This window comes from Sminthopsis crassicaudata, chromosome 4 (assembly GCF_048593235.1).
Source record: "Sminthopsis crassicaudata isolate SCR6 chromosome 4, ASM4859323v1, whole genome shotgun sequence".
In the NCBI taxonomy this organism is placed as follows: domain Eukaryota; kingdom Metazoa; phylum Chordata; class Mammalia; order Dasyuromorphia; family Dasyuridae; genus Sminthopsis; species Sminthopsis crassicaudata.
The window spans coordinates 263,359,893-263,386,135 of NC_133620.1; the positions used below are offsets into that span (position 1 = coordinate 263,359,893).

General features: G+C 33.3%; 1 protein-coding gene across 3 annotated transcripts in view; it reads right to left on the reverse strand.

Moving 5' to 3' along the window:
- Nucleotides 1-1,375: 1,375 nt before the first annotated feature.
- FBXO9 (F-box protein 9) overlaps nt 1,376-26,243 on the reverse strand; it is a 33,166-nt gene continuing 8,298 nt past the window's right edge. For 2 of the 3 annotated variants that reach the window (XM_074310646.1, XM_074310645.1), the window contains exons 4-13: nt 23,297-23,354; nt 15,259-15,358; nt 11,937-12,067; nt 10,042-10,156; nt 8,702-8,820; nt 8,367-8,457; nt 7,454-7,549; nt 7,223-7,316; nt 3,645-3,796; nt 1,376-1,965 (exon numbers count right to left, since the gene is read on the reverse strand). In XM_074310646.1, coding sequence (XP_074166747.1) covers nt 1,857-1,965; nt 3,645-3,796; nt 7,223-7,316; nt 7,454-7,549; nt 8,367-8,457; nt 8,702-8,820; nt 10,042-10,156; nt 11,937-12,067; nt 15,259-15,358; nt 23,297-23,354 — 1,065 coding nt within the window. In that variant the 3' untranslated portion in view covers nt 1,376-1,856. Of the gene's footprint in view, nt 1,966-2,843; nt 2,940-3,644; nt 3,797-7,222; nt 7,317-7,453; nt 7,550-8,366; nt 8,458-8,701; nt 8,821-10,041; nt 10,157-11,936; nt 12,068-15,258; nt 15,359-23,296; nt 23,355-26,243 lie in introns of all 3 variants that reach the window. The other variant, XR_012489275.1, reaches the window with a different exon arrangement.

Below are 26,243 nucleotides of genomic sequence, written 5' to 3' on the forward strand. Positions count from 1 at the left end.
TCCAACCAACGCCAAATTGCATTCTCTCTCTGAAGTGGCAACATTTGAGATTCCTGTGCTCCTATGAGAGGCAGCATGCCACCAAAACAAAGAGCTGGACCCAAAGCCTCCAAGGCCTGGGTTCAAATCTTCTCTCTGAACACATATTTGTTAAGCAAATAGCTTAATCTCAGTGCCCTAAGCCTAAATTTCAAAAAAGGTGCTAACTTTCACTAGTGAAAGGAATTCTCCTTTTTTGGGAGTTCCCTGTATCACTGAAAACACAGGCTCAGGTTTCACCCCTAGAGTTCCAAGACAATGAAATGTATTCATTTAAAAAATTTCTTATATGTAGGCCTACCAATAAACAAAATATGTTCATTTTATTAAAAAAAAAAAAGTTTTTTATATATCTCAAGATTTTTCTTTCCAGCTCTAAATGATGTACAACTAGAAGGGGACTTCTTTTATGTTTATGTTGACAGGAAGGTCTGCAAATGGGATAATTCCAATGCTAATCAAGAATTTTTCTTTTCAAGACAGTACACTAGCATTACCTGTTTCCTCCAAAAAATATCTGATCAAAGCATCATTTTTACATACAATCATAGATTTAGAGCTGCAAGAGACCTTAAAGGTCATTTAGATCATCATTTTATACATAAGGAAACCAAAGTAGAGATTAAATACCTACTCTAGGCAGTAATAGAGCTGATAATGGAAGGAGACTCTTCAGACTCCAAATCCTGATCTTTTTTCAATACACCATTCTAACATTGAAATCAAACTCTGGGAATAAAAAATCTCTTTTCCCCATTCTCCCTAAGCCCCAATCTCAGGATGATGAGGAAGTGCTTGTATAAATGTGAAGCAACAAGATACAATGGAAAGATAAGCTCTAGAAGAAGAGCTTACTATCAAAATGAGTATCTGCCGAGTGCTGCTGCCCCTTCTCTTCTCTCCCCTTAGGGAGTCTTACTCCAATTTTAATTTGGTTGCTCATTGGCAACAAATTACTTTATCTCTCTGGCCCCAGACTCTCATCTGTAAAGATAAAGGGGCTGGGATGATACAATCTCCAATTTACTCTAGTTCCTCTGGGCCTTCTCTTCCAAGCTCTCTGGGCTCACAAGTGTATTCATGGCAAGGATGAGGATCCTGACTCAGCCAGGAGATTTTGCCCTTTGAGTTACTTTTCCAGAAGTAATGGTCCTCTACTGAGCCATCCACACTTTCACCAAGTGCTTGGAATCATCCTTCTTGTGTGAGACAGTGACCCAAGGTCAGGTACAGTGTGTAGCTGTTTATACACTAACCTATGTAAATCTCCTTTGATTCATTTAATGTTCTGTGCATTGGAGAAAATATGACTTTTTAAAAAGGCAAACCAGGAACATTTTCTTGAAAGAAACATTTATTTAGAATCTCTTCAGTTTCAAACAATGTAGAACAATGTTTTGCTTTGTTTTGTTTTTTGCATTTTAAGCCTTCAGAGCATATGTACTATATGTCGCATGTTCAGCAAAATTCTTTTTCACTAGAGCCCATCCTGACTCATGTAAATATTATAGTCATCAGGCAGATAAAGGTTTGCTTAAAAGATAACTGCTTATAGACCTGCTTGAAAAATGACATGATTAAAACAGCTCATATTGTTTCTGACAACATAAATGCTTAAGACAACTCATAATTTTAATTTCAAAACAAAACACTTTTCCAAATCAACTATTCAAAAATAAAAATATCATTTTATATTTTTTCAAAAGAACCTCAACAATTTAAAATAAGTTCCAAATATATACATATTCATAACTTAAGTACTCTTTTGCTCTACACTTTAGACCCATGCAAGAGTTAAGAGGAAAGATGTAAAATTCTTAAAGAGGTTTTTCTGAGAATGCAGTAAAACTCTTCACTCTGGCAAAGAATAAGGGGGTATACATCTTGTCAATTTCAAAAGCTGTGACTGCAGTCTCACCCGTTGATCTAGAAAGAGAAGATTGATGAATTAATTTCCAATTAATTTAAATTCTCTGGAAATCCTTTTTGTCTTTCTTCGGGGACATAGGATTTTCATTCAAAATTTATATGATTAACAGTGCATCAAGATAAGAGGGAGGAAAGCAACAATCTAGCCTAGTTCAGAGGGGAAAGTAGAGAAAGAAACCAAAGAACAATTGACTAGCTCCCAAAAGGAAGCCATCTAAGCTGCATATACTTATGTCTTATTTCTAGGAATCAACTGCTTTTTCATTTGGTTTCAAGACCAAATTAGAGCTGCTTGCTATGTCTATTGCACAACTTCTGAGTTTGGTTCTTCTCCATTGCTTGAGACCCTCCAAAGGAGAAATGCCTTCTAGATTATCTACTGCTCTGAACTATAGGTGTCCCCATTCAAGGCCAAGGTTGAAGAATAAAAATAATTTCTCATGTGTGTAGGAACTTCCCAATGGCTGAAGAAAATGTTATTTATATATCTGAAAGTGATATTATTTTTAAACAATCTTTAATTAAATACCCCAAAATCATGCTGTTAGAACTTTGAATAAAAAGTACTCAGACCTTCTAATTCTCAAAATGCAGAATTTTAGAAGAAAAAGTTATCTTATTGGAAGTCAAATGCCTTTGACTATCTTTGCAAACTAATTTGTTTCACTAATTTAAAAAGAAAAATTGGTTTTTATGCCACCCAATTAATAATAACAAAATTTATTTGTCAAAACTATTTTTTCACTACATGTTTTATACAGGTAGATCTTATCACCCCAAATAAACCTATTGAGGGGGGCTAGAGACTATATAATGTCTCATATTTTTCTCATATCTCTTGCTAGCTAGTATGTAGCACGGTAATGGGTACATACTTTAAAAGATCCGTAGTTTCAGTGGTGTGGGGTACTCCTTCCCTGGTTGAAGATCACCACCCCTCGCATGCCTTAGTAGATGGTCTTCATGAAATGCTGTGGCCAAAAAAAATAATAAATTATCACCTGGTGGCCAACCTTCTGGTGATGAGTTTCTCTAACCTTAAGCTTGGCTGATTCCCAGTTGACAAACATAGTCTGTCAATGGTCTGGTATTCAAAGCCCTCCCAGCTTAAGAGGAGGTAACAGAGCTTGCGTTTCAAAATCATAATTTTTGTGAACCTAGGATCACTTCCAGACTATGAGGACACAATGGAGTAGAATTTGAGAGGAGGGATGATGACAAGTGCTCAATAAATATTTTCCAATGGACTACTAATGAAGGAGAATAGGGGCATGCATAGTTCAGAAGAGTGAATAACCCAAAAGTCACTTACATCTGCTCTAAGAATGTACTACTTGATGTTCTAAGAAGAATAATGTTCCTAGGTAATTTTTGCTTAATATAACAATAAAACTAGTTTCCATTCTCCAACAACTAACTAAACAGCAGGGAGAGAAAAGGAACCAAAATTTAAAAGGTGTAAAGGAGAAAAGGTAGGAATAGCATAATATTAGGAATAGCATAGTATTAAAAAATTTTCTTGAATAATTTAAATGACCAAAACATATTAAATTAGTGTCATCATTCTATCCTGCAAGCAAATTCATCTATCATGAAGAATCCAAAACCTCATTGCCTAAGAAATAAGACCCTTGTTATGTATATTCATCCTTATTACACTCAAGACATTTGCTTACTTGTAAGTTATATGACAGGAATGATGTATCCAGACAAGCTTGTTGAATCTCTGATGGCCACTGGAACAAAGCTGGAGACCAACATGAAAGCTCTGATCTGTTTCTTGCACAGGCACTCGACGAAAATACCTATATTTGTAGTCAATTGGCTTCTATAAAAGAAAAGTTAAATAAGAGCTAAGAAGCTTTTTTCTATTCCAATGACTATTTCTATATGATTTAAGTGAAAATGACAAAGATAACATTATTAATACCCTATACTTTGATAGTTTGTACTTTTTCAAAGTATTCTCTTAGTTAACATTTCATTCAGGTCATCACAAAAATTTTGTAAAATACAGAGTTTGAGTAGAATTACCTGTTGATTTTTTTTTTTTTGTTTTTTTTTTTAATCAGCTGAGAAAATTTGAGATGCAGAGGAAAAAAATGACCATTACAGAGCTAGTAGGTGGAAGAACTTGACATGACAAGAACTTGGGCCCCAGGTCCCTATTATATCCCACAGCTTCTAATACCCAGATTTTCTGTTTAGGATAAGTCTGCTGGTGGACTTAGATACACTTGAATCTCCCTTTAAAGAAAAAATTTGTAAAGGAAAAGAAAAATAAGGGCAATTCATCTTTTGCCATAATAAGGTAGATGTGTGCATATTGCTTTTTTTTTTTCATAGTGAATCAAATGGGCTTAAAATATATTAAGAAGCACTAATAAACTTTTATTACTTTTTAGGGATTAAAAAAGATGGTTTTAAGTTCTGTTGATTAGAAAATGTTTAGTACATGCCCATACCTCCCCTGTGACACTACTCTGTAAGTAATAGTGTCAAACCATAGTCAGTCACAATGTCTGCTACCTTTATAGCCATCTACCCAAATGCCAGATGACACCTCAAGATGGAGCAAGGAGAGCAGGAACAGATGGTCGAGAAATTTCCATAAATCAAATCCTGTCCTATGCATTTTATTGCATGATACATAGGACTAGAGGTCTAAATCATACATATTCAATTATATTTTGGTACCACTTAATCCTTAAAAACAGTAAGTAGTTAATTATTCTATCAGGTTACAAATAACTACCTAGGATAGAGACAGGGCAAGGATGCAAGCATACAGAAAGTTAAGCCATAGAGTTAACATCAAGATAACAGGAACCCAATAATGTCATGATGACAAAAATCACATGTATTTTGTTCTTTTTTTTTCCAAGATAAGGGAAATAAATAAGGTCTTTTTCTGGTTTATTTTCAATAGGAAGAGAAATGATTTTCTAGTAATATTCCTGATAAATCAACTAAGTAATCGAAAAACTATTTATTAAGTACCTACTATGTGGTTGACACTGTAAATGTTGGGAATATAAAGAAAAAAATCCAATGGTTCTTGCCTAGAAGGTACATACATTTTATAAAGGGAAGTGTCTGTGTATGTGTGTGTGTCTCTCTCTCTCTTTCTCTCTCTCTCTCTCTCCCCTCTTTCCCCACCTCCCCCAGTAATTTAAAAGGAAAATATAGCAAGTGAAGAGGCACTAAAAAAGGCCTCCCACAGATGACATGTAAGATGATCTTTGAAGGATATCTGAAATTAAGAGGCAGATCTGAGGAAGGAGACATCAGGGACAGCTTGTATAAAGATATGGAGACAAAATAGGAATTTGGGATACAAGGAATAGCAAGGTCAATTTGTAATGAAACATCACCAATAGAAAGCAGTAATGTATCATAAGGATGGAAAGGTAGGAGTGGAGCCAGGTTGTGAAAGCATTTAAATGACAGAGTTTGTAATTAAAACTAAAGATTTTAGGGAAGCTGCTAGAGTTTATTGAGAAGGGGGTGAAATTGTCATCCCTGTATTTTAGAACTATCACTTTGACAGATGTGTGGAGAATAGACTGGAAAGTCTAATTATGTATATTGTAATAATTAAATGAGGAAATTCTAATGATGATTATGAGAGTGAAAAGAAAAAGACAGATCCAAATGATGTTGTAGAGGAAGAATCAATAAGATTTGGCCATTGATTGTATATATGAGATAAGCAAATATAAGATAAGCAACAGTGAGAAGTCAAGGATATCTAAAGTTATAGACCAGTGTAACTGGAAGTATGGTGTTGCCTTCAATAGAAAAAGGGAAGTAAGAAAAAGGAGTGGAGTTGGAAGTAAAGATTATGAATTATATTCTGGACATGTTGAGTTTGAGATGTCTACAGGAGATCCTGTTTATAATGTCCTATAAACAACTGTTGGTTCAGGAATGAATGAAGCTCAGAAGATGGGCTGGATATATGCAAGACACACTCATCCCCCCTCACCTCCAAAAGTCATTTGCATCAAAATAATTGAGTTTATGGGTGCTGATAAAAATCATCAAAAAGAAAAGAAATTGTACATTTGAAACCTTTGTGAAACCTTTTAGGAAGAACAATATGGAAAGAAAATTAAAAAAAAAAAAAAAAAGAAAACTAAGGACTGGTCAGATACACAGAAGGTCAAAAGAGCAGTTTCATGAAAGCAAAGGAGGAATAGAGAGTGATCAATAGTGTCGAATGCTGAAGGGAGATCAAGAAAGCTGAAAATTACCAAAAGGTTTTATCACATTTACCAATCAAGAAATCTTAGGTAACTTTAGAAAGGGCAGTTTCAAATGAATGATGAGGATGGGAACAAAGACGTTGAGAACTTGGTGAGAGAAGAAGATATGACTTTTTTTTTCTAGAAATCTATGAAAGGGAGGAGAGAGAAAATGTGGTAGCTTGAGAGGATGACAGAGTCAAATTCTTTTATTTTATTTTACTTTTTAAGATTAGTTCTTCCTCCCTCCTCTAGTTAGAAGTGCATTGACCACACATACACTTTATTCATATTCAACATATCAGTGTTACACATATAGAATGTTTAACCTGTTATTTTTCTGATGAGTGACAGCTTGTCTCTTATTAAGCAGCCTGGTAGCCCTCTGCTCCCAAGGGTCTACTACATTAGCACTGGATGAAGTGCAAACATTCAACTTTTTTGGGCTTTAACCCTAAAACTATCAAACTTACAGTAAACCCTAAAAATTATCAGAATTTAGAAAACATTCCAGTTCTCTTCTGATACAAATGGTGAGATATTCTTATTTTTTTTTTTAATGATATGGTTCCTATCATGATGAAACAGTCATTTCTGGTGTCTTTTAAGGAACAGAACTAATAAATAGTGAAATGAAGAAAGGAAATGATCGATTCTTTCTTGTGTGACTGATCAATCACCAAGTATTTTTTATGCACTGATTCTGTGTGCTAGGTACTGAACCATACTTTGATGATGGAAAGAAAAAGTGAAATAGTTCCTTTCATCAAGAAGCTGCATCAGCAGGAAGAAGCATACATATGTTTAACACACAATAATTTAATTTAATAGTTTGGTACACAATACAAACAAAGTAAATACAAAATATGGGGAGTGGGACCCTGGTATGAGGTAAGCTCTCAGGTCCAAGGCAAAACTAAAAGGGGGCTCTGCAAGGAGCTCAGGAAGTCATTTTGGTGGCTGTGAATGCAAAACATATTGGGAAAGGACAAGAATCACACACTTACTTCTTCTTTTTTCTTAGTTATCACAGCAAATACTTTGGTTTGATTGTCTGTGTCCTGGGATAAGCGATAATGACCAAGTAAGATTGCATCAGTTCTAAAATAAGAGAAAAACCTATTAGTTAGCTTTCAGATGTATGTAAGACATAAGAGAAAGGAGACCAATGAGTGATGGACTCTGTAACAAGTAACTCTAACATGTAGACTGGATGAAAGAACTCAACAAATAAAAACCTGCTATTTTTAGTTCGTAAACGAGGAACAATGGACTGTGGCTCCTCAGGGGTCGTCAGCACCATGACTTGGCCATCAGGAAAGAATCGCATATATCTGTATTTGATAAAAAGAGAAAAGAGAACCCCAAAACACCAGTGACACAAGTATACAATATATAAAACCTAGAAAAGCTAAACAAATTATGTTTTTAATGTTAAGATCTTCAGAAACTAAGGGGAGGAGAAAGTGTCAAGATGGGTGTTAAGCAATGATATCTTTCATAATAATATACGTTATTCTATCTGAAGAAAGCAAACATTTAAAATATACTAATCTATAGGATACTCAAGTTGATTTTTCACATGATTCTGTGTCTATATAATTTGTGTCTCAATCTAAATACAACTGATTGAATAGCATAAAATAAGGATTACAGTTAACCCATATCAAGCAGTACTGCTAGTCAATCTAAGAACAAATATTTTCATACTAAAAAAGTTTTATTGCTGACTCACTGAAAAAAGCCACATTTGAGGAATGAGACACTAAAGAGGAATGACAAGATCTCTGAACAGGTAAACAAATGGTGGTGATGATAAACAAGTACAATAATGGCAAAAGAAATTCTGGTAAATTTATATCCATGATTGAGTAAGTGAGAAAGGAGAAGTGTAAATGTTCAAAATGTCTCTTTTGGCATAACTAGAGAAACTGAAATGTTACTTCTAATTAAAATGTTTGGAATATAGCTCCCATGTATAATAATAAGAAAAGCAGCAGGGACATAAATGTATGAATGCTACACAGTATCTGAGCAAATAACTAAGAAGAAAAAATTCCACCAATTTGCATTGGATAAGTACAATTTTCCTATCTGAATCATACTTGGATAGATATAATTTTTCACTCACTCAGTTTACTACAGCTGTACCTGTAATATTCCACTTGGTGCCAGGCCCGATAGAAACCATCAAGTGATTGTTCTCCTTGTCGAATATATGTTGTTTTGCTGATATAAACTCCTATGTTGGAAAAGAAATATATTCTTAAAAGCAAGGTCATGAAAAGAAAAAAATGCTTTAAAAGCCAAATTGTATATAAGATATAAAGTTTATGTGTGTCCCTCTAGCCCCACTTTTGTCCTCTCAACATTTTCTACTATATGCTGATTGTTACAATTCCATTTCAGCAAATAAAAATATATGGTATTTAATAAAGATTCATGCTATTTTTCCATACTTCCTAACTTCTAAAAGCTTAACTTACCATCAAACCGAACACGGGGCCGTTCTAAAAACATCTCTCTCCAGGAGGTGTAAGGAACAAGTTTAATACAACTTCTGCCCCAAACTTTCAAGCAGGCTAAACGCCAGATTTCAGGGTCCCTAGGTAATTAGAGCACATATCCAACTTCATTATACTGAATGGAATAAGTCCCACAACTTGGAGACATAGAGAAATATATCAGTTATAGTAGTGCAAACTGTGAATTTACTGTTTTTTGACTGAAATGACAGCTTACAACCATGGAGGTTAATAACTAACAATGTTATTTTTTCAAACTCATTTTTATAGTTTTATTAAGCTAGTATATTTATCTAAAGATTTTGCTTTAAGTGCTTTTACTTGGTAAGATAATACATTAAAAACTGTTCCAATGAAAAGTTCTCCTTTCTAATTCCCTCTCTACAGTACTGTTCTCTAATTATAAGAAAAATTTAAAGGAAAACAAAAGTGCTAAGTTCTTCAAAAATTAAGTAGCAACACTATAAGAGCTTAATGCTGGTTAAATTATGCCATAGAAATCCACTGAAATGTGAAATTATTTAAGATTCAACGATAAAATGAAGAAATGGATACAAATTCTAAAACAGATTAAAAATTTAAGATAAAAAAACAAAAAAACAAAAACAAAATTCACCCCTGAAAATTTCTTCCAATTTCAAGTATCAAAACATCCAAATGTTTGCTTGACATAAATAGGCAGCAAAATATTAAAATCATGACAACTAATAAAACCCCATCTCCATACTCCAATAATCCCCCAGACAGAGTTAGTGGTTTGCTTTGATCTAAAAATAAGCCAATACTGATCAAAAATTTGTTAAATTAACTGATATCACCTGAGAAAGAAAAAGTATACCAAATGATTAAAAAAAAGGGGTACAAATAAGATTTTTCAAAAATATTTCTTACTTAAATTGGCATGCAACCTACAAAAAGTAGCAGTCTATTCTATATGAAAACAGATGAAATCACATTTATCTTACTGAAAAATTAGATTCCAACAATCCCATTAGAAAACTGTATTACAGTTTTATTCAGAACAATGTTATGTGGAGTTCATAAAATTTAGAATTTAAAGAGATCTTTGACATTATGTAATCCAATACCAGGCTTAGCTTTGTTTAAAGTCACATAGATTTACTCTTTATTTAGTATTCAAATCCCAATTTTCCAATGCCAAATCCAGTGCTGTTTCAACTATACCACATTAAAGATTTTGCACATACCACTTTATTAAATTGTACAACTAATAATGGATGTACCCTTCCCTTAATCATGTCATTTGGTCATTAAGTTAAATTGTTTCAAAAAGTCTATACCTGGCACAAATATAGAATCCTCTACACACCAGAGACAATTGTTCTAAAGATCGAAGATCCAAATCACTAGAAACCACCCATCGGAAAATATACATTAGGACTTCCATTGGCAAAACTGCAAACAGAAAATAATCATTAGAATGAGCATCATGTTAAAAAAATTTTTTTCCTACATACTATTATGAATATCTTACTTCTGTTTTCATATAATACCAATGAATCATTTATTTAACCAAAGATAGATAAATTATATTCTCTCTATATATATATCTGCCTTCACTTAATTCACATTTCTGAGCAAGATACTTCTTGTTACTTTAAACTACTTCAAAAAGGAAATAACTTTCTGTTTAAAATTTGGGACTAAAATAGGGTTTCCACTAAAGGAAGCAGTTATCTTCATATATTAACCAAAGCCCTTTTCCTGCCCAACACCAATAAATATTTTATAATGCCTATTAGCACAGTTGATACAGGGAATTAACTAAACACAAAAAATAAGTATTATAATTTTTATAATATAGGCAATTACATGTCTAGTCTATAGTGTTTTTGAGAACAACAAAATACTATTCTATTAAATCTCATGCACTAGCTTGAAAATTTCCAATTATTTTTTGGGTCTCTTAAGTCCCAAGGTAAATTTAACAAATTTGCTTCAAGCAAATAAGGTGTAAGTATTTTTAATCAGTCACACTATCTCCCAAATCCCTGTAAATATTTGCTGGAGTGTTGGAGTCACTGAAATTTTCCTAAGTGTCCTAGCTCCATTACATTATACAATACTGACTCAAACACCTAACTTAACAACTTCTATGATCCTCTCACAACCCAAATCAGAAATACCAATACAAACACAGCATCAGAATCGTAAAATTCTAATTGTCAAAAAAAAAAAAAAAAAAAAAAAAAAAAAGGCCAGAACAACTGCTACATAAAGTATCTAAAGATTTGATAAGGGAAACTGGGACACTAATACATTGCTGGTGGAGTTGTGAAAGAATCCAGCCATTCTGGAGAGCAATCTGGAACTATGCCCAAAAAGTTATCAAAATGTGCATACCCTTTGACCCAGCAGCACTACTACTGGGATTATATCCCAAAGAAATACTAAAGAGCGGAAAGAGACATATATGTGCCAAAATGTTTGTGGCAGCTCTTTTTGTTGTAGCTAGAAACTGGAGGATGAATGGATGTCCATCAGTTGGAGAATGGTTGGGTAAATTGTGGTATATGAAGGTTATGGAATATTATTGCTCGGTAAGAAATGACCAGCAGGAGGAATATAGAGAGGCCTGGAGAGACTTAAATCAACTGATGCTGAGTGAAATGAGCAGAACCAGAAGATCACTGTACACTTCAACAACAATACTGTATGAGGATGTATTCTGATGGAAGTGGAAATCTTCAACATAAAGAAGATCCAACTCACTTCCAGTTGATCAATGATGGACAGAGGTAGCTGCACCCAGAGAAGAAACACTGGGAGGGGAATGAAAATTGTTAGCACTAATATCTGTCTGCCCAGGTTGCATGTACCTTCGGATTCTAATGTTTATTGTGCAACAAGAAAATGATATTCGCACACATGTATTGTACCTAGACTATATTGTAACACATGTAAAATGTATGGTATTGCCTGTCGTCGGGGGGAGGGAATAGAGGGAGGGGGGGTAAATTGGAAAAATGAATACAAGGGATAATATTATAAAATATATATATATATATAATAAAAAAAAAATTCTCTAAAAAAAAAAAAAAAAAAAAAAAAAAGAATATAGCACATAATATGAGAAAAAAAAAAAAAAAAAAGATTTGATAAGTTTAATACACTTATAATGCATCTTAAGTAAAAAAGTATTTCTTCTCAAATTACATCATCCAAGATTCCATACCTGAAATGTGAGTTTGACTGGTGTCAAGCTCAGGCTGACAAAGTTTGAGCATGGATTCCTGAAAAGTGAGTTGCTGCTGAAAGTAGGACAATAGATCTGCCATTTTGCTATCATCATCATTATCTTCAATGCTGGGGAGAAACAAATGAAATAAATACTTCAATTAAAAATTCTCCTTCTTGAGCTCTCCTAATATAAGAAAGGCAAAAGTATGATAGAATTCTCCTGATTTGCAAAGAAATAACTTAACAGGATCCATCCTTGGCTATTAGGAAAAAAAAAAAAAAAGCTTAAATATGATCATTCTGATTCCAAAAGTTTTAGAATATTTTGCAAACAGATGTTCAGAAGTTAAAGAGTTTAGTTTTATTTTTAAGCAATACATAGGTTTCATGAAACCTAACATATAACATAAAAACAAAAAAAAAGTAACTTTAAACACCAAAAGTTTTAAATCATAAAAAGTCTTAAAAATCATGTTTGAAATGGCTTATGTATCAAGTATTTTTTTCAAAGAAAATAAGAAAGCTAGTAGAGCAGATGTAATACACAGGTGGTAGCTCATTTTCTAAGAGTTTCTTAACAGATATATCTTAATTTAGTCCATCTTCAGAAAGGAAGAGAGCCACCTGAAAAATTCAACCAGAGCTTTTAAGTCATTCACCAGTAGAAAACCTTGCAGTTCAGAGCTAGGAAAGAGAGATTAATTTTCAACATTCTGTCCAACTTCCCCTAACATAGTTAGCTATGAAGATAAAAAGACTTCACAAGAAGCTAAGAATTAGAAGGGCTTTTGATAATGGAGGGCAAAGTTAAGTTTAGGAACTAATCTCTTTAATTACTAAATAGAACAATTATAATTGTACTACCAATCTTAAAATGATTGTTAGGAAAGCACTTTAGAAACTTTAATTGCTACATAAACATGAAACATAATTATTATGCAAATCTAAGTGCTATCTTCTCAATAATTCTGTTTGTTTGTTTTGCTGAGGCAATTGGGGTCAAGTGACCTACCCAGGGTCACACAGCTAGGAAGGGTGTTAAATGCCTGAGGTCCTCCTGACTTCAGGGCTGGTGCTCTCTATTCATTGTGCCACCTCGCTGCCCCTTCTTGACAAATTTTGTAAGAAAAAACAGAAAAATTGTCAACTCTCTTTAAGAGATCAATTCTTAAATACTTTTTATATTATTCAAAATTCATTTTAAAGGAAAGATGGAGGAAAAGCATTCCTATATTATATTCAACAAGTAATCTGATGAAGATATTTCTAAGCAAGATTATTTTTTTTAAAGCTATTAAAAGTTACTGTTGGAGAGCTGACCCCAGTCACATCTGAGAAAAATTGTGAATGTATTTGATACCAGATGTGTCAAACTCACTGGGACACCAGATTAAATATAATTGGAAAATAGTTACCAAATAAAAATAAAATGTTAATTTGTGGTTTTCCAAATAATATGTGGTCCCCAAAATTTCTAATGAATTTGATATAACTGTTGTACACAGTTAAAAAGACTATTTGGTAAATAGTTTGATTTTCTTATAAAGATATCTTTCTTATAAATAAAAAACACCAAATGAGATGAATTCCTCTTAAATACATTTTTTCTAAAACTTTGTATTTTAGATGGATTCTGAAAACTTCGTATTTTTACTGGAAAATGTATAATAAGCTTGTGGCAACTCAAAAGATATGACTTCAGCAGTAGTGTCTGTCCTTTTTGGCTGCAAACTGAGGTAGGGTAAGGGTGTGTGGAGGCTGAACCCAGGATCAGAGCTCTAAAACTAAAAGGTACCTCAAAGTACATCTAGTTTGATCCCTTTACAGAGTTTGCTTTACAGAGGCCAAAGAAAGTAACTTTTAATTAAGTTCACTGTTCCAAGTTTGACTTCATAATAGTAATATGCTACCCAAATAGAAAAATATCTCACTGATTAAAATCTAGAGTTTGTTATTTATTTCTCATTTTAAACTTGGCAGTTTAATTTTTTTCCACACATTTGAGTTTCTTTACCCTTATTTTAATTCCAATTAAAAAAAGCCTTTTGAAATTTAAGTTTCAACTACAATTCTCCCCCCTTCCCCCCCCCACATATATCACTTTGGTCTTATAAACAGCTTAAAAACTTTTTCAGTCTGAAGTGTCCACTAGCACATAAAATCAACAGAGTAACGCTATGATATTGAATGACATCCTAAAGTAACATAATTCAGTGAAACTTGAAGGAGTTTCCTTTAGAACCTATTTCTAAGACTTTGGATTGCAACAGTAATGGTCTACATGCATATTTTTTTATTATTATAGCTTTTTATTTATAAGATATATATATATATATGTGTGTGTAATTTCACATCATTGACAATTGCCAAGCCTTTTGTTCCAATTTTTCCCTCCTTCCCTCTACCCCTCCTCCCCCAGATGGCAGGTTGACCAATACATGTTACATATGTTAAAGTATAAATTAACAATATATGTATACATGTCCAAACAGTTATTTTGCTTCTACATGCACACTTATAAAGACTGAAAACAATTATTGAATAGCTATGATATGTGAAAGGTATTGTGGTATATACAGTGAAAGGTATATACAGGGGAACTGAAAAAAAAGAAAAGAATGAGACAGTCTCTGCCCTCTAGGAGCTTAAAAATTAGTAAGAAATATAAGACATATACAAGAATACAAAATGCTATTGGAGTTCAAAGGACAAATTCACTTCAGGATGGAGGTATCAAAGAATACTGTACAGAAAAAATGGCACCCAGGGAGGAGAAAGGTGGCACAATGAATAGAGCACCAACCCTGAAGTCAAGAGGATTTGAGTTCAAATCTGAGCTCAGACATTTAGCACTTATTAGCTGTGTGACCCTAAGCAAGTCACTTAACCCCAAATGCCTCCCTGATCTGAAAGTAAAAATGACACCCAAACTTGACCTTAGAAGGATGGAAGGAATAAGGAATGTAAATTGAAGATATTAGTTTAAATTATTGTTTTAAAAGGCTGTTTGATAAAAGGGATTTTAAAAGTTTAGAAGTCATTCAGTTTAATCCTTTTTTGATAACTTGCTTTTAATGACTAATTATTTCTCAATCATCAATTTTGGACAAAGTCAAATGAGCTGCTTAGAATTTTTAGTTCAATGTATTACCAATTTTCATTCTTTAATTATTTTTAAAAGGTTATTGATCTAAACATAATTTGGTTGAAACTACATAATTACCACCCGTCTATTATTATATTATTTTGTCAATTGGGCAAACAGGATTAAGTTTATCAGTCTTTATGCCATAGTGTAGATTTAATTATATACTCACTAGCTATTTCCAACACCATCACCATCTGGTGACCGGGTGTAAGTAATCTTGAACTCTATATCAGGTACAAGCTGCATAGCTCTACGATAAAACTTGATGGCTAAAGGAAGAAATAAAATGAAATTTGTTAAATACATTTTGCCATTTGTTCCATCTCAATGGTGATTTAACTTGATGAAATTCATTAAGCACATAAAAAATCCCTTTATTCTGAATGTAGTAATAATTCTAATCGATTTATTTTTGTTTTACTGGCAGTTTACAGTAATCAAGATTAATACGAAGCTGTTAATATACGTCCTCTTCTTACTAAAGGTGGTAAATCATGTGATAACATATATTTACTTGCAGTAATACTTATTACTTATAATACTTTGTTCCTCCTTAATGGTTTGCAAATTCTTTGGCAACAGGGATCAATATTTTATACCCAGTCCCCACACGCATCTATCACAAGGAACATATATAGAAAAGACATCCACTAAATATCTATTAGATTTGAAATCCATCTTTTCACTAACTTCCCCTGTGTATTTCCACACTCCACATTTTTAGACAGCTTTGAAACACCAATTGTTTTTAGTCAGTCAGTCAAGAAACATTAAGTGTCTACTCCATACCAGGCACTGGGCTAGATCTAGGACTAAAAAAGAAAGACAAAAGACAGTCCCTGGCCCTGTGGAACTCAAAATCTAATGAAGGAGAAGATGGATATAACAATGTACATACAAGCTATATAAAGGATAGATAAAAAATAATACATAGAGAGACAGCACTACTGTCAGTTAAGGAAAATGTACTTTTTCTTACCATCACAAGCAAGGAATTAAATTAAAGGAACCCTTCGGTGATTGCTGCTGAGAACAGTAGAAACCTGAAGGGCTTTTAAAAATTACTTATTCTTCTATTCCTAATTATTCAGTGCATTTTAAAAATGTATACTTCTGGAATTTTTTCTGTCTCCCCCTTCTTCCCCCATCCATGCAATCTATTGTTAAGGCTGGCTGATTTAATTTCTGCTACATCTCTTAAACAAGTTCCCTTTTCCTCTGATACCACACTCTGGTCAGATCCTCCTTACTCACACGTCCCTTAATGAGATAGCCACCAATGGTGGGTCTGCTTGTTTCTAATCTCTCTCTCCAATTCATCTTCTATTCAGCTGCCAAAGTGATTTTCTTAAAGCACAAATCTGACCATCTTAGCTCTACTCAATAAACTTCAATGACTCCTTCTTTCAACTCTAGGATGAAAAAGAATATCTTCTATTTGGCCTTCAAAATTCTTCATAATGCACCTCCCCCCAGCCCCTTTCCAGTCCTCTTAAACTTTACACTCTCCCGGGTACTTTTGGGATCCAATGACATAAGCTCCTCGTTCCTCAAACAAGATGCTCTATCTTCTGTCTCCAAGCATTTTCACCAGCTGTCCCTCATGCTTGGATATTCTTCCTCCTCATCCAAACCTCTTCAAAAGCAATAGTATAGGGTGAGATCAAGAAAATCACCCTTTATCCCACATGTTACAGATTTTTTGTAACTATCCCTGATAAAAGCACATTCCTCTACTCATACTACTACATAGTCTATGGGCAAAAATGCTGTGGTTGCATTTTTCTACTTAAAATTTCTTTCAAACTTTAACATAAATTTTACTGATTCCTTTTTATTTTTATATTGTCATTTCCAAATATAATTCACCCTGTAGAATTAAACTGTCCCTTATAACAAAGAAAAATTACCTGATGAAAAATAACCATACTAAGATCTCAACAGTGCTGTAAATATTCAGAATTCATGTTATAAATAGAAGAAATCAATTGGAATAGCAGAGGTGGGGAGGTAGAGAGGGAAAGCACATATATGCCAAAATATGCTGCAAAATTACAAAGCATAAGCATGTCTCCAAAGAAGAGATAATCCTGACCATCAAAGTGTGATGATCCTTGTTAAATTTTTAGTATGATCATTTATATCTTAGGAATCAACAATGCTACAAAAATCAGGGTTTGATTTACTGTGGTGATTGTCTAGACTTGAGAAAATGTTTATAAACAAATTAAATTGTATTGCATAAAATCCTCCAATCAGGTTATTAAATATTCTAATTGTTAAACATTTAATTTTGTTCAATATTAGAACTGAACCCTCCTTAGTAATCACAACAAAGAACCCAATAAAGCATAACTGTGGAAGCCCTATATTACTCTATAAACACTGCTTGAGATCTGTGGCAGTGTAGTAGAATGCTAAAGGAATGAAGTCATCACCAGACTGAAGGCCTGGTGATAACTGGCATCCATGTAGCTTCAAGGTTTGCAAAGTGCTCAACACTTAATTATTTCATTTGATCCTCACAATAACCCTGTCCCCAGGTCACTGCTTTGCAGAGGTGCAGAAATACATGTTGGTATGGCACACTGCATATATTTTTTGGACTTTTTCAAAGTATAAATCAGTTTTACTGATATTTTTCTCTTCTTACTCTTTTTCTTCACTTTAAAAAATATTTGTAATATGAGATGGCTCTCTTGGGAGGAGAAGAGAAGGGACAATGGAAAAAATTCTGGTGATACATAAAAGCAAGTGATGTCAATAAAATTTTATTTTTAAAAAAATCAAATGTAGAATACTGATTTTCTTCCACAACTGACACAATGACAATTTTACCAATTAATAAATTATTCTACCCCTATAGTCTCCCACCTCTCTGTTATAAGGAGGGAAATCACAGAATCACAGATTTAGGGTTGGAAGATATTCTGGAGGTCATCAAATCCAACCCTTCATTTTATAAATTAGGAAACTGAGCCTAAGAGAGGTTACAATGACACTTACCTAGTTGACACAGCTACTAAGGGATCACACATTTAGAACTGAAAGAGAATTTAGAGGCCATCAAGTCCAACTCCATCATCTTAAAACTGAGGAAACTGAGGCTCAAACAAGTTAAGTGAACTGCCCAGGGTCCCATTAGCTGCCAAAGGTATGAAGTAGGATTTAAAACCAAGTATAATGAACTTCAAATCCAGTGTTCCACAGTCTATTTCTTGTTGTCTCTTCTTTAGGTCTAAGATAATTTATTATAATTAATCAGACTCTGACTTCCTTCTAGTGTTCTTTTGATGTGAATTATTGTAGTCATTTTGTATATTGTTCTTTATGTTTCTATTTATTTTTTTGTATCAGTTCATATAAATCTTTCCATTTTTCCCTGAATTCCTGAAATTTAGCAATTGTTACTGCCCAATAACACACCAAATACATTTATAAACTAGTGTGTTCTGTCATTCCATAACCAGCCTCACAACTACTTGTTTCTAGTTTTCTGAAAGTGTAAGACTAGTTTTCAAATTAAGAATTGCAAACCAGGAATGGCCATATGAAAACAAAATCTAGGATTACTAACAATAAGAGAAGTACCAATTAAAACAGCTCTCAGTTTGCATCTTATGGACTGCAAATTGATAAGGATGACAAAAATGGGATCAGTGATATGTCAAGACAGGTGCACTATTGCACATATTCCCTATTGATGGAACTGTGAATTGGCTCAATGCTTCTGAATTTAAAATTTTGAATTACACATGAAAAAAAAAAACAACTTTCATTCCCTTTGAGTCAGTGAGTCCTACTGTCCCCCCCAAGGAAGAGACAATAAGAAAGGTCTGATAAATACAAAAATATTCCTATCAGAATTTTGTGATAGTAAAGAATAGGAAATAATGTTGGTATGCATAAAATGGGCAAAAGATGAAAAAACTATGGAATATGAATGTAATGGAACATTATTGTGCAATAAGAAAATAATATGAGGAATTTGGAGAAACATGGAAAAAATATTCTCATGCAGATTGAAATAAACCATAAAAACTAAAAGAACAATATATATAATGATTACAACAGTAAATGAAAAGATCACTAAAAGGAAGATTAAGCCCAAGTAACTGAAAAATAAATGATAGTCCTGGAGAACAGATTTTAAAATGTATTTCTTTCTTCAGGCAGAGAGATGGGGAACTATGAGGTCAAGAGCATCATTTTTTGTAGGATGTATATAAGATTCTGACATCATCCTCTACTCCTCTGTATACCCCATACATCCAATCTGTTGCCAACTCTTTATTATTTCTATGGTTCACAATATCACTCCTATGTCTCCTTTTCACTAATACAACCACCCATCCTGGGCTCTCTTTATCTTATGCCTGGTTTAACTATAAGAGCCTCCTATCTCAAATCTCCCCTCACTCTTTCCTCTTAATTGCCCAAATCAGCTTCCTAAAGTGACCATGTCATTACCTTTCCACACCCTCCAAAAACTCTAGTGGTTTCTCTGCTATCCCCAGGATCAAATAAAAGCTAGAACTGGCTTTTAGATTTTTTCATAGCCTGTTTCCTTCCTATCTTTCTAATCTTCTTACACTTCACAATCCTCCATGAAGTCTACAATCTAGCAACTCCGGCCTTATTGCTGTTCCTCACCCACAACACCCTTAACACTGGTTCCATGCCTAGAGTGCTATGTGCTCCCCTTTGCCTTGAGATTCTCTTGCATTGCTTTGCTCAAATTCACCTTATCCAAGAGGCCCTTCGTGGTCTCTCCCATTGCTCGTGTCTTTGTTCTGACCTCTTATTCACACTGTATCCACCTCATAGGTACAGTGCTGTTTGCATGTTACTTCCCCCATGAGAATTTGAGCTCCTTGAGGGCATGGACTGTGTTCTGCCGGGTTTTTGGAAGAAGCAGTTGAGCACTTGGCATAGTATCTGGCATAAAGCCTTTAATAAATGTTTATTAAAGTTTTCCTTTGCTATATGAAAAAGATTCAGTCTAGAGGATGGGATGGGAAATAATTGATGTAAAGACAAAAAAAAGCTTTAATATAATTTTAAGTACTACTTTGAATATTCTTATAAATATTAGAGTTTTCTTTTTGTGTCTGACCTCCCAGGAGTCAAAACATGGTAGTGGAATCACTAGCTCAAAAGTAAAAGTTTAATTACACATATCAGATAATTCCAACTTGTTTTCCAGAACAGACAAACCAATTCATAATTCCACCAACAATGTATTGTTGTTTTCATACAGACCCTTTAACTTCAACTGCTTAGTTGTTTTTTTGTGTGTGTGTGTGTTTTTTTTTTTAACAAACAAAATCACTTTGCCATATTAAAGATGTAAGTGAAATCCCAGAGTTTTAAATTTTCACCGCTTATTATCAGGGATTTAGAGACAGCTTTTATATGGCCATTGATAATTAGCATTTCTTTTGAAAAATGTATCTTTTCACCACTTATGTATATATTAGGGAATGCCTCTCAGTCTTAAATAACTGTATTACTTCCTTAGATATTGTGGTTATGTTTTAAAGCCTTTTCTTGGGAATTTTTAATCAATTCTTTATGGTAAAAATGATCATTGGAGTTGATAAGTGTCACAATTTCAGTTTATGTCAGTCAAAAAGCACTTATTATCTTTCAGATATGATGGACTACATATTGAATCACTATCATGCACTGAAGTTGCACTTCTCATTTTTCTCATTCAGTAAGTACATCCATGGCATATCATTACCTCACTATCAAGCAGCTAATTTTAAGATCTAAATTCACTCAATACTTACTGACCAATTAAAAAAAAAAATAACCTAAGGCCATAAATGGTATGAAGAACTCCCAGGTCAGAACCTCCTTTACCGAAGCAAATATATACCTTTTTTGTAATTTCTCAGAGAGCTTCCTGGGTTCCTGAGAACATACAGAATTTACTCATCACATGCTCAGTAAAGTTTTGAGATGAAATTTAAATTCCAAGTCCTCTTGTCTTGAAAACAATTCTTTATCTCATATATCATGTTGTTTCTCACACTATTAATAAGGATTACATTAAACAACAACTATTTATGAAGCACCTATTACGAAGTAACCATGAAGGTGCAAGGCACAGAGTGCTAGAGATATAGTGACAAAACCATAAAAGACTTTACAAGAAAGGTGACACCCACATTGAGTCTTGAAGGAAAATAAGGATGTTGAGAATCAGAGAAAGAGAAGCATAGACATAGTGAAAAGCCTGTGTGAAGGAAAACGATAATGACAATGAAAATTTCTGATGCTTTGTATTTTACAAAGCACTTTCCTCATAATCTAGGAATTAAGTAATAGAAATTGTTGTTATTATCATTATTCTTTCCATTTCATATAGAAAAGGGAACTGACAGAAGATATAACTTCGCATGGTCATATAGCTATTAAATATCAGAGACAAGATAATATGATATTATTAACAAGGCACTCATTAGATATGGAATTAAAAAGTTCTCCAGTTTAAATTCTATCTCACCTACTTGGGTCATTTAATCTCTCAAGACCTCCTAATTTGGGATTCATAAACTTCTTTTCTTAGTATTTTAATAATTATTTTCTTTTGTAATTATAGGGATCTTATTTTATACATTTAAAAAAGATTCTTTTGAAAATAAACCCATAGACTATAAAGCTACAGGATTCAAATAAAGTTCTACTGTTCTTTCCATCCACCTCTCACAAATATATACCATTCCAGCCCCAAAGAATTTTATTGATTTCAGTATTCTCTTCCTGGTTTTAAAATCTATTTAAAATAAAGGTATGTTTAAAACTCCACATTAAGAAATTGGGATTTTCCACTTTTCAAAAGATAAGTATACAAACAAAAATTATTTCTAAAAGAATTACAAACTATTGAAAACCACATAGCTATAAATGAGGGCTCCAAGTAGCCAATACTAAGAGAAATACAAATCAAAACAATCCTGAGATTTCACTTCACCAGCAAATTAGAAAAGATGAGAAAAATTAATGTTGGAAGAGGTATGAAAAAAACCAGTTCAGTAATACACTGCTGCAAAAGTTGTGAACTGATCCAACCATTCTGGAATGAATTTGGAATTATACAAAGAGGCAGGCTAAAATCAGCAAATCCCTTAACTCAGAGATTTTACTGATAGATATATTACCTAAGGAAGTTACAAACTAAACTACCCAAATAAACAAAAAAAAAGGGGGGGGAACCTCCATATACATCAAAATATGTATAACAGTACTTTGGAAACAAAGTACATGTTCATCAACGGGAAAATGACTAAACAAGTTGAGTTATGTGAATGCAGTGGACTATTGTGCCATAAGAAACAATGAATATGCAGAACACAGAGAACCAATGAAAAAAGAAATAAAACTAGGAAAATATACATGACAACTCTAACAATGTAAATGGAAAGCACAATATCAAAGCTACACACTGTAAAATTATAATGATAAAATATGGGAGATAATGATGTGGAACATTACATTTACTCTTTAGATTGGACTAGTTTATTGGCTATTTTTGATGAACTGTTTTTCTTCCCTCTTTCTTTTTTATTTTTGTTACAGATAACATACAGATAATAAATAATTTATATATACCCCTGATCTTATCCCCAATGCCCCAGCAACAAATCCCATACAATCAAGAGGTGCCCCATCTATATCCCAATTGAGCCATTTATAGGCTTTGTCCTTTTTTCCTTCATTAAACCCTCACTAGTTCCAAAACTTTATAGTTCTGGTATTGGTTTGTTCTTGCAGCAATAATTTTATCCACAACATCAATAAAAATACATGAAAAAAAATGGCTTTTTTTTTTTAAATATAATAAAGAGTAAATGAGAGAGGAAAGTCTAGACTTGAAGCATCACTATTACAGGAGACTTCCAGTGTAGAAACTCCTTCCTTTAAAGCAGATCAGCACTTTATCTGTAACTTAAGGACTTTTTTAAAAGTCCTAGAGAGCATTATAAAGTACTATGAATTTAACTACTTTGCCTGTGGTCACAAAATCTATGTAGACATATGCCTGAAATGTGACTTGAATACAAGTGTTCCTGATTTCAAATCATTGTAGCTTATCAAATTTATTGCTATGACAAAGTCATCCAAAAACAAAAAGTGGCTAATGAAAAATGTTCTAATACTGTTTAAAATACATAATTACTCTAGATAGGGCATTTTACCTTCATAGAGAGCTCCATTCTGTTCTTCTTCTACTGCTTTCAGGAATAGTTCTCTAGCCTAAAAAAACATATAAGTACTTAACTTCAAAAAAATGCTAGAAAGCCAAAGACATAAATTTTCCCTCAACATGGCCCTGACAAATTAAAGTCTAATTATATACTAAGGGAAATTTATTTGAATATATGTTAGAATTCACAGAAAGAGAAAAAAAATTATAATAGACAATGATGTTTGCTTCTTTTATAACAGCTAGTATTTATATTGTTTTATGGTTTGCAAGCATTTTACATATGCTTTATTTATTTGAGCTTTACAACTGTGAAATAGATAGTTATTATTACAAAGCTTGTGTTCTATCCACTGCACCATACCTAGCTGTTTCATTTGAAAGAACCTGAACCAAGTTCTAGGTGAAGATTTTCAAAATGATTCTTCACAGGGACATAACAAACCAAAAAAAAGAAAAAAAAAATCACCCTAGACTTGTTTTACTTTATCTTTTGGCTTCTTCAAAAGAAAGAAATGTAATATATTTCAGAAGTCTTACCATATTCTTTAAACTATTTTTTTTAATTATAGCTTTTCATTTACAAGATATATGCATGGGTAATTTTTCAGCATTGACAACTGCAAAACCTTTTGCTCCAATTTTCCCCCTCCTTCTTCCCACCCCTTCCCCCAAGATAGCAGGTAGATCACTACATGTTAAATATGTTAAAGTATATGTTAAATACAATATATGTATACATATCTACACAGTTATTTTGCTGCACAAGAAGAATCAGACTTTGAAATAATGTACACTTAACCTGTGAAGGATATAAAAAATGCAGGCAGACAAAAATAGAGGGATTGGGAATTCTATGTAGCGGTTCCCACTCATTTCCCAGAGTTCTTTCGCTGGGTGTAGCTGGTTCTATTCATTATTGAACAAATGGGACTGATTTGGTTCATCTCATTGTTGAAGAGAGCCATGTCCATCAGAATTGATCATCATATAGTATTGTTGTTGAAGTATATAATGATCTCCTAGTCCTGCTCATTTCACTCAGCATCAGTTCATGTAAGTCTCTCCAGGCCTTTCTGAAATTCTCCTGCTGGTCATTTCTTACAAAACAATAATATTCCAAAACATTCATATACCACAATTTGTTCAGCCATTCTCCAATTGATGGGTATCCACTCAGTTTCCAGTTTCTGGCCACTACAAAGAGGACTGCCACAAACGTTCTTGCACATACAGGTCTCTTTCCCTTCTTTAAGATCTCTTTGGGATATAAGCCCAGTACAAACAACAATGGATCAAAGGGTATGCACAATTTGATAACTTTTTGAGAACAGTTCCAAATCGCTCTCCAGAATGGCTGGATGTATTCACAATTCAACCAACAATGTATCAGTGTCTCAGTTTTCTCACATCCCCTCCAACATTCAGCTTATCTTTTCCTATCATCCTAGCCAATCTGAGAGGTGTGTAGTGGTATCTCAGAGTTGTCTTAATTTTCATTTCTCTGATTAATAATGACTTGGAGCATCTTTTCATATGGCTAGAAATAGTTTCAATTTCTTCACCTGAAAGTTGTCTGTTCATATCCTTTGACCATTTATCAATTGGAGAATGGCTTGATTTCTTTTAGAGTCAATTCTTTATATATTTTGGAAATGAGGCCTTTATCAGAACCTTTGACTGTAAAAATGTTTTCCCAGTTTACTGTTTCCCTTCTAATCTTGTCTGCATTAGTTTTGTTTGTACAAAAGCTTTTCAATTTGATATAATCAAAATTTTCTATTTTGTGATCAATATCTCTAGATCTTCTTTGGTCATAAATTCCTTCCTCTTCTACAGGTCTGAGAAGTAAACTATTTTATGTTCTTTTAATTTATTTATAATATTATTCTTTATGTGTAGATCATGAACCCATTTTGACCTTATCTTGGTATACGGTATTAGGTGTGGGTCAATGCCTACTTTTTGCCATAACTAGTTTCCAATTTGTCCAGCAGTTTTTGTCAAACAGTGAATTCTTATCCCAAAAGCTGGTGTCTTTGGGTTTGTCAAACACTAGATTATTAAAGTTATTGACTATTTCGTCCTGTTAACCTAACTTATCCCCCTGATCAACTAGTCTATTTCTTAGCCAATACCAAATGGTTTTGGTGACTGCTGCTTTATAATATAGTTTTAGATCTGATATAGGTAGGCCACCTTCATTTGATTTCTTTTTTTCATTAGTTCCCTTGAAAGTCTTGACCTTTTGTTCTTCCAGATGAATTTTGTTATTTTTTCTAAGTCATTAAAATAGTTTTTTTGGGAGTCTGATTGGTATAACACTAAATAAATAAATAGATTAGTTTAGGTAGTATTGTCACCTTTATTATATTTGCTTGACCTATCCAAGAGCATTTAATGTTTTCCCAATTGGTTAGATCTGATTTTATTTGTGTGGAAAGTGTTTTGTAGTTTTGCTCATATAGTTCCTGACTTTCCCTTGGCAGACAGATTCCCAAATATTTTATACTATCGGCAGTTACTTTAAATGGATTTTCTCTTCATAACTCTATCTGTTGGATTTTGTTAGTGATATATAAGAATGCTGATGACTTATGTGGGTTTATTTTGTATCCTGCAATTTTGCTAAAGGTGTGGATTATTTCTAATAGCTTTTTAGTTGAATCTTTGGAGTTCTCTAAGTATACCATCATATCATCTGTAAAAAGTAATAATTTGGTTTCCTCATTACCTACTCTAATTCATTTGATCTCTTATTGCCAAAGCTAGCATTTCTAATACAATATTGAATAGTAATGGTGACAGTGGGCAACCTTGTTTCACTCCTGATCTTATTCAGAATGGTTCCAGTTTATCCCCATTACATATGATGCTTACTGATGGTTTTTAATAGATGCTACTGATTATTTTAAGGAAAAGTTCATTTATTTCTATAC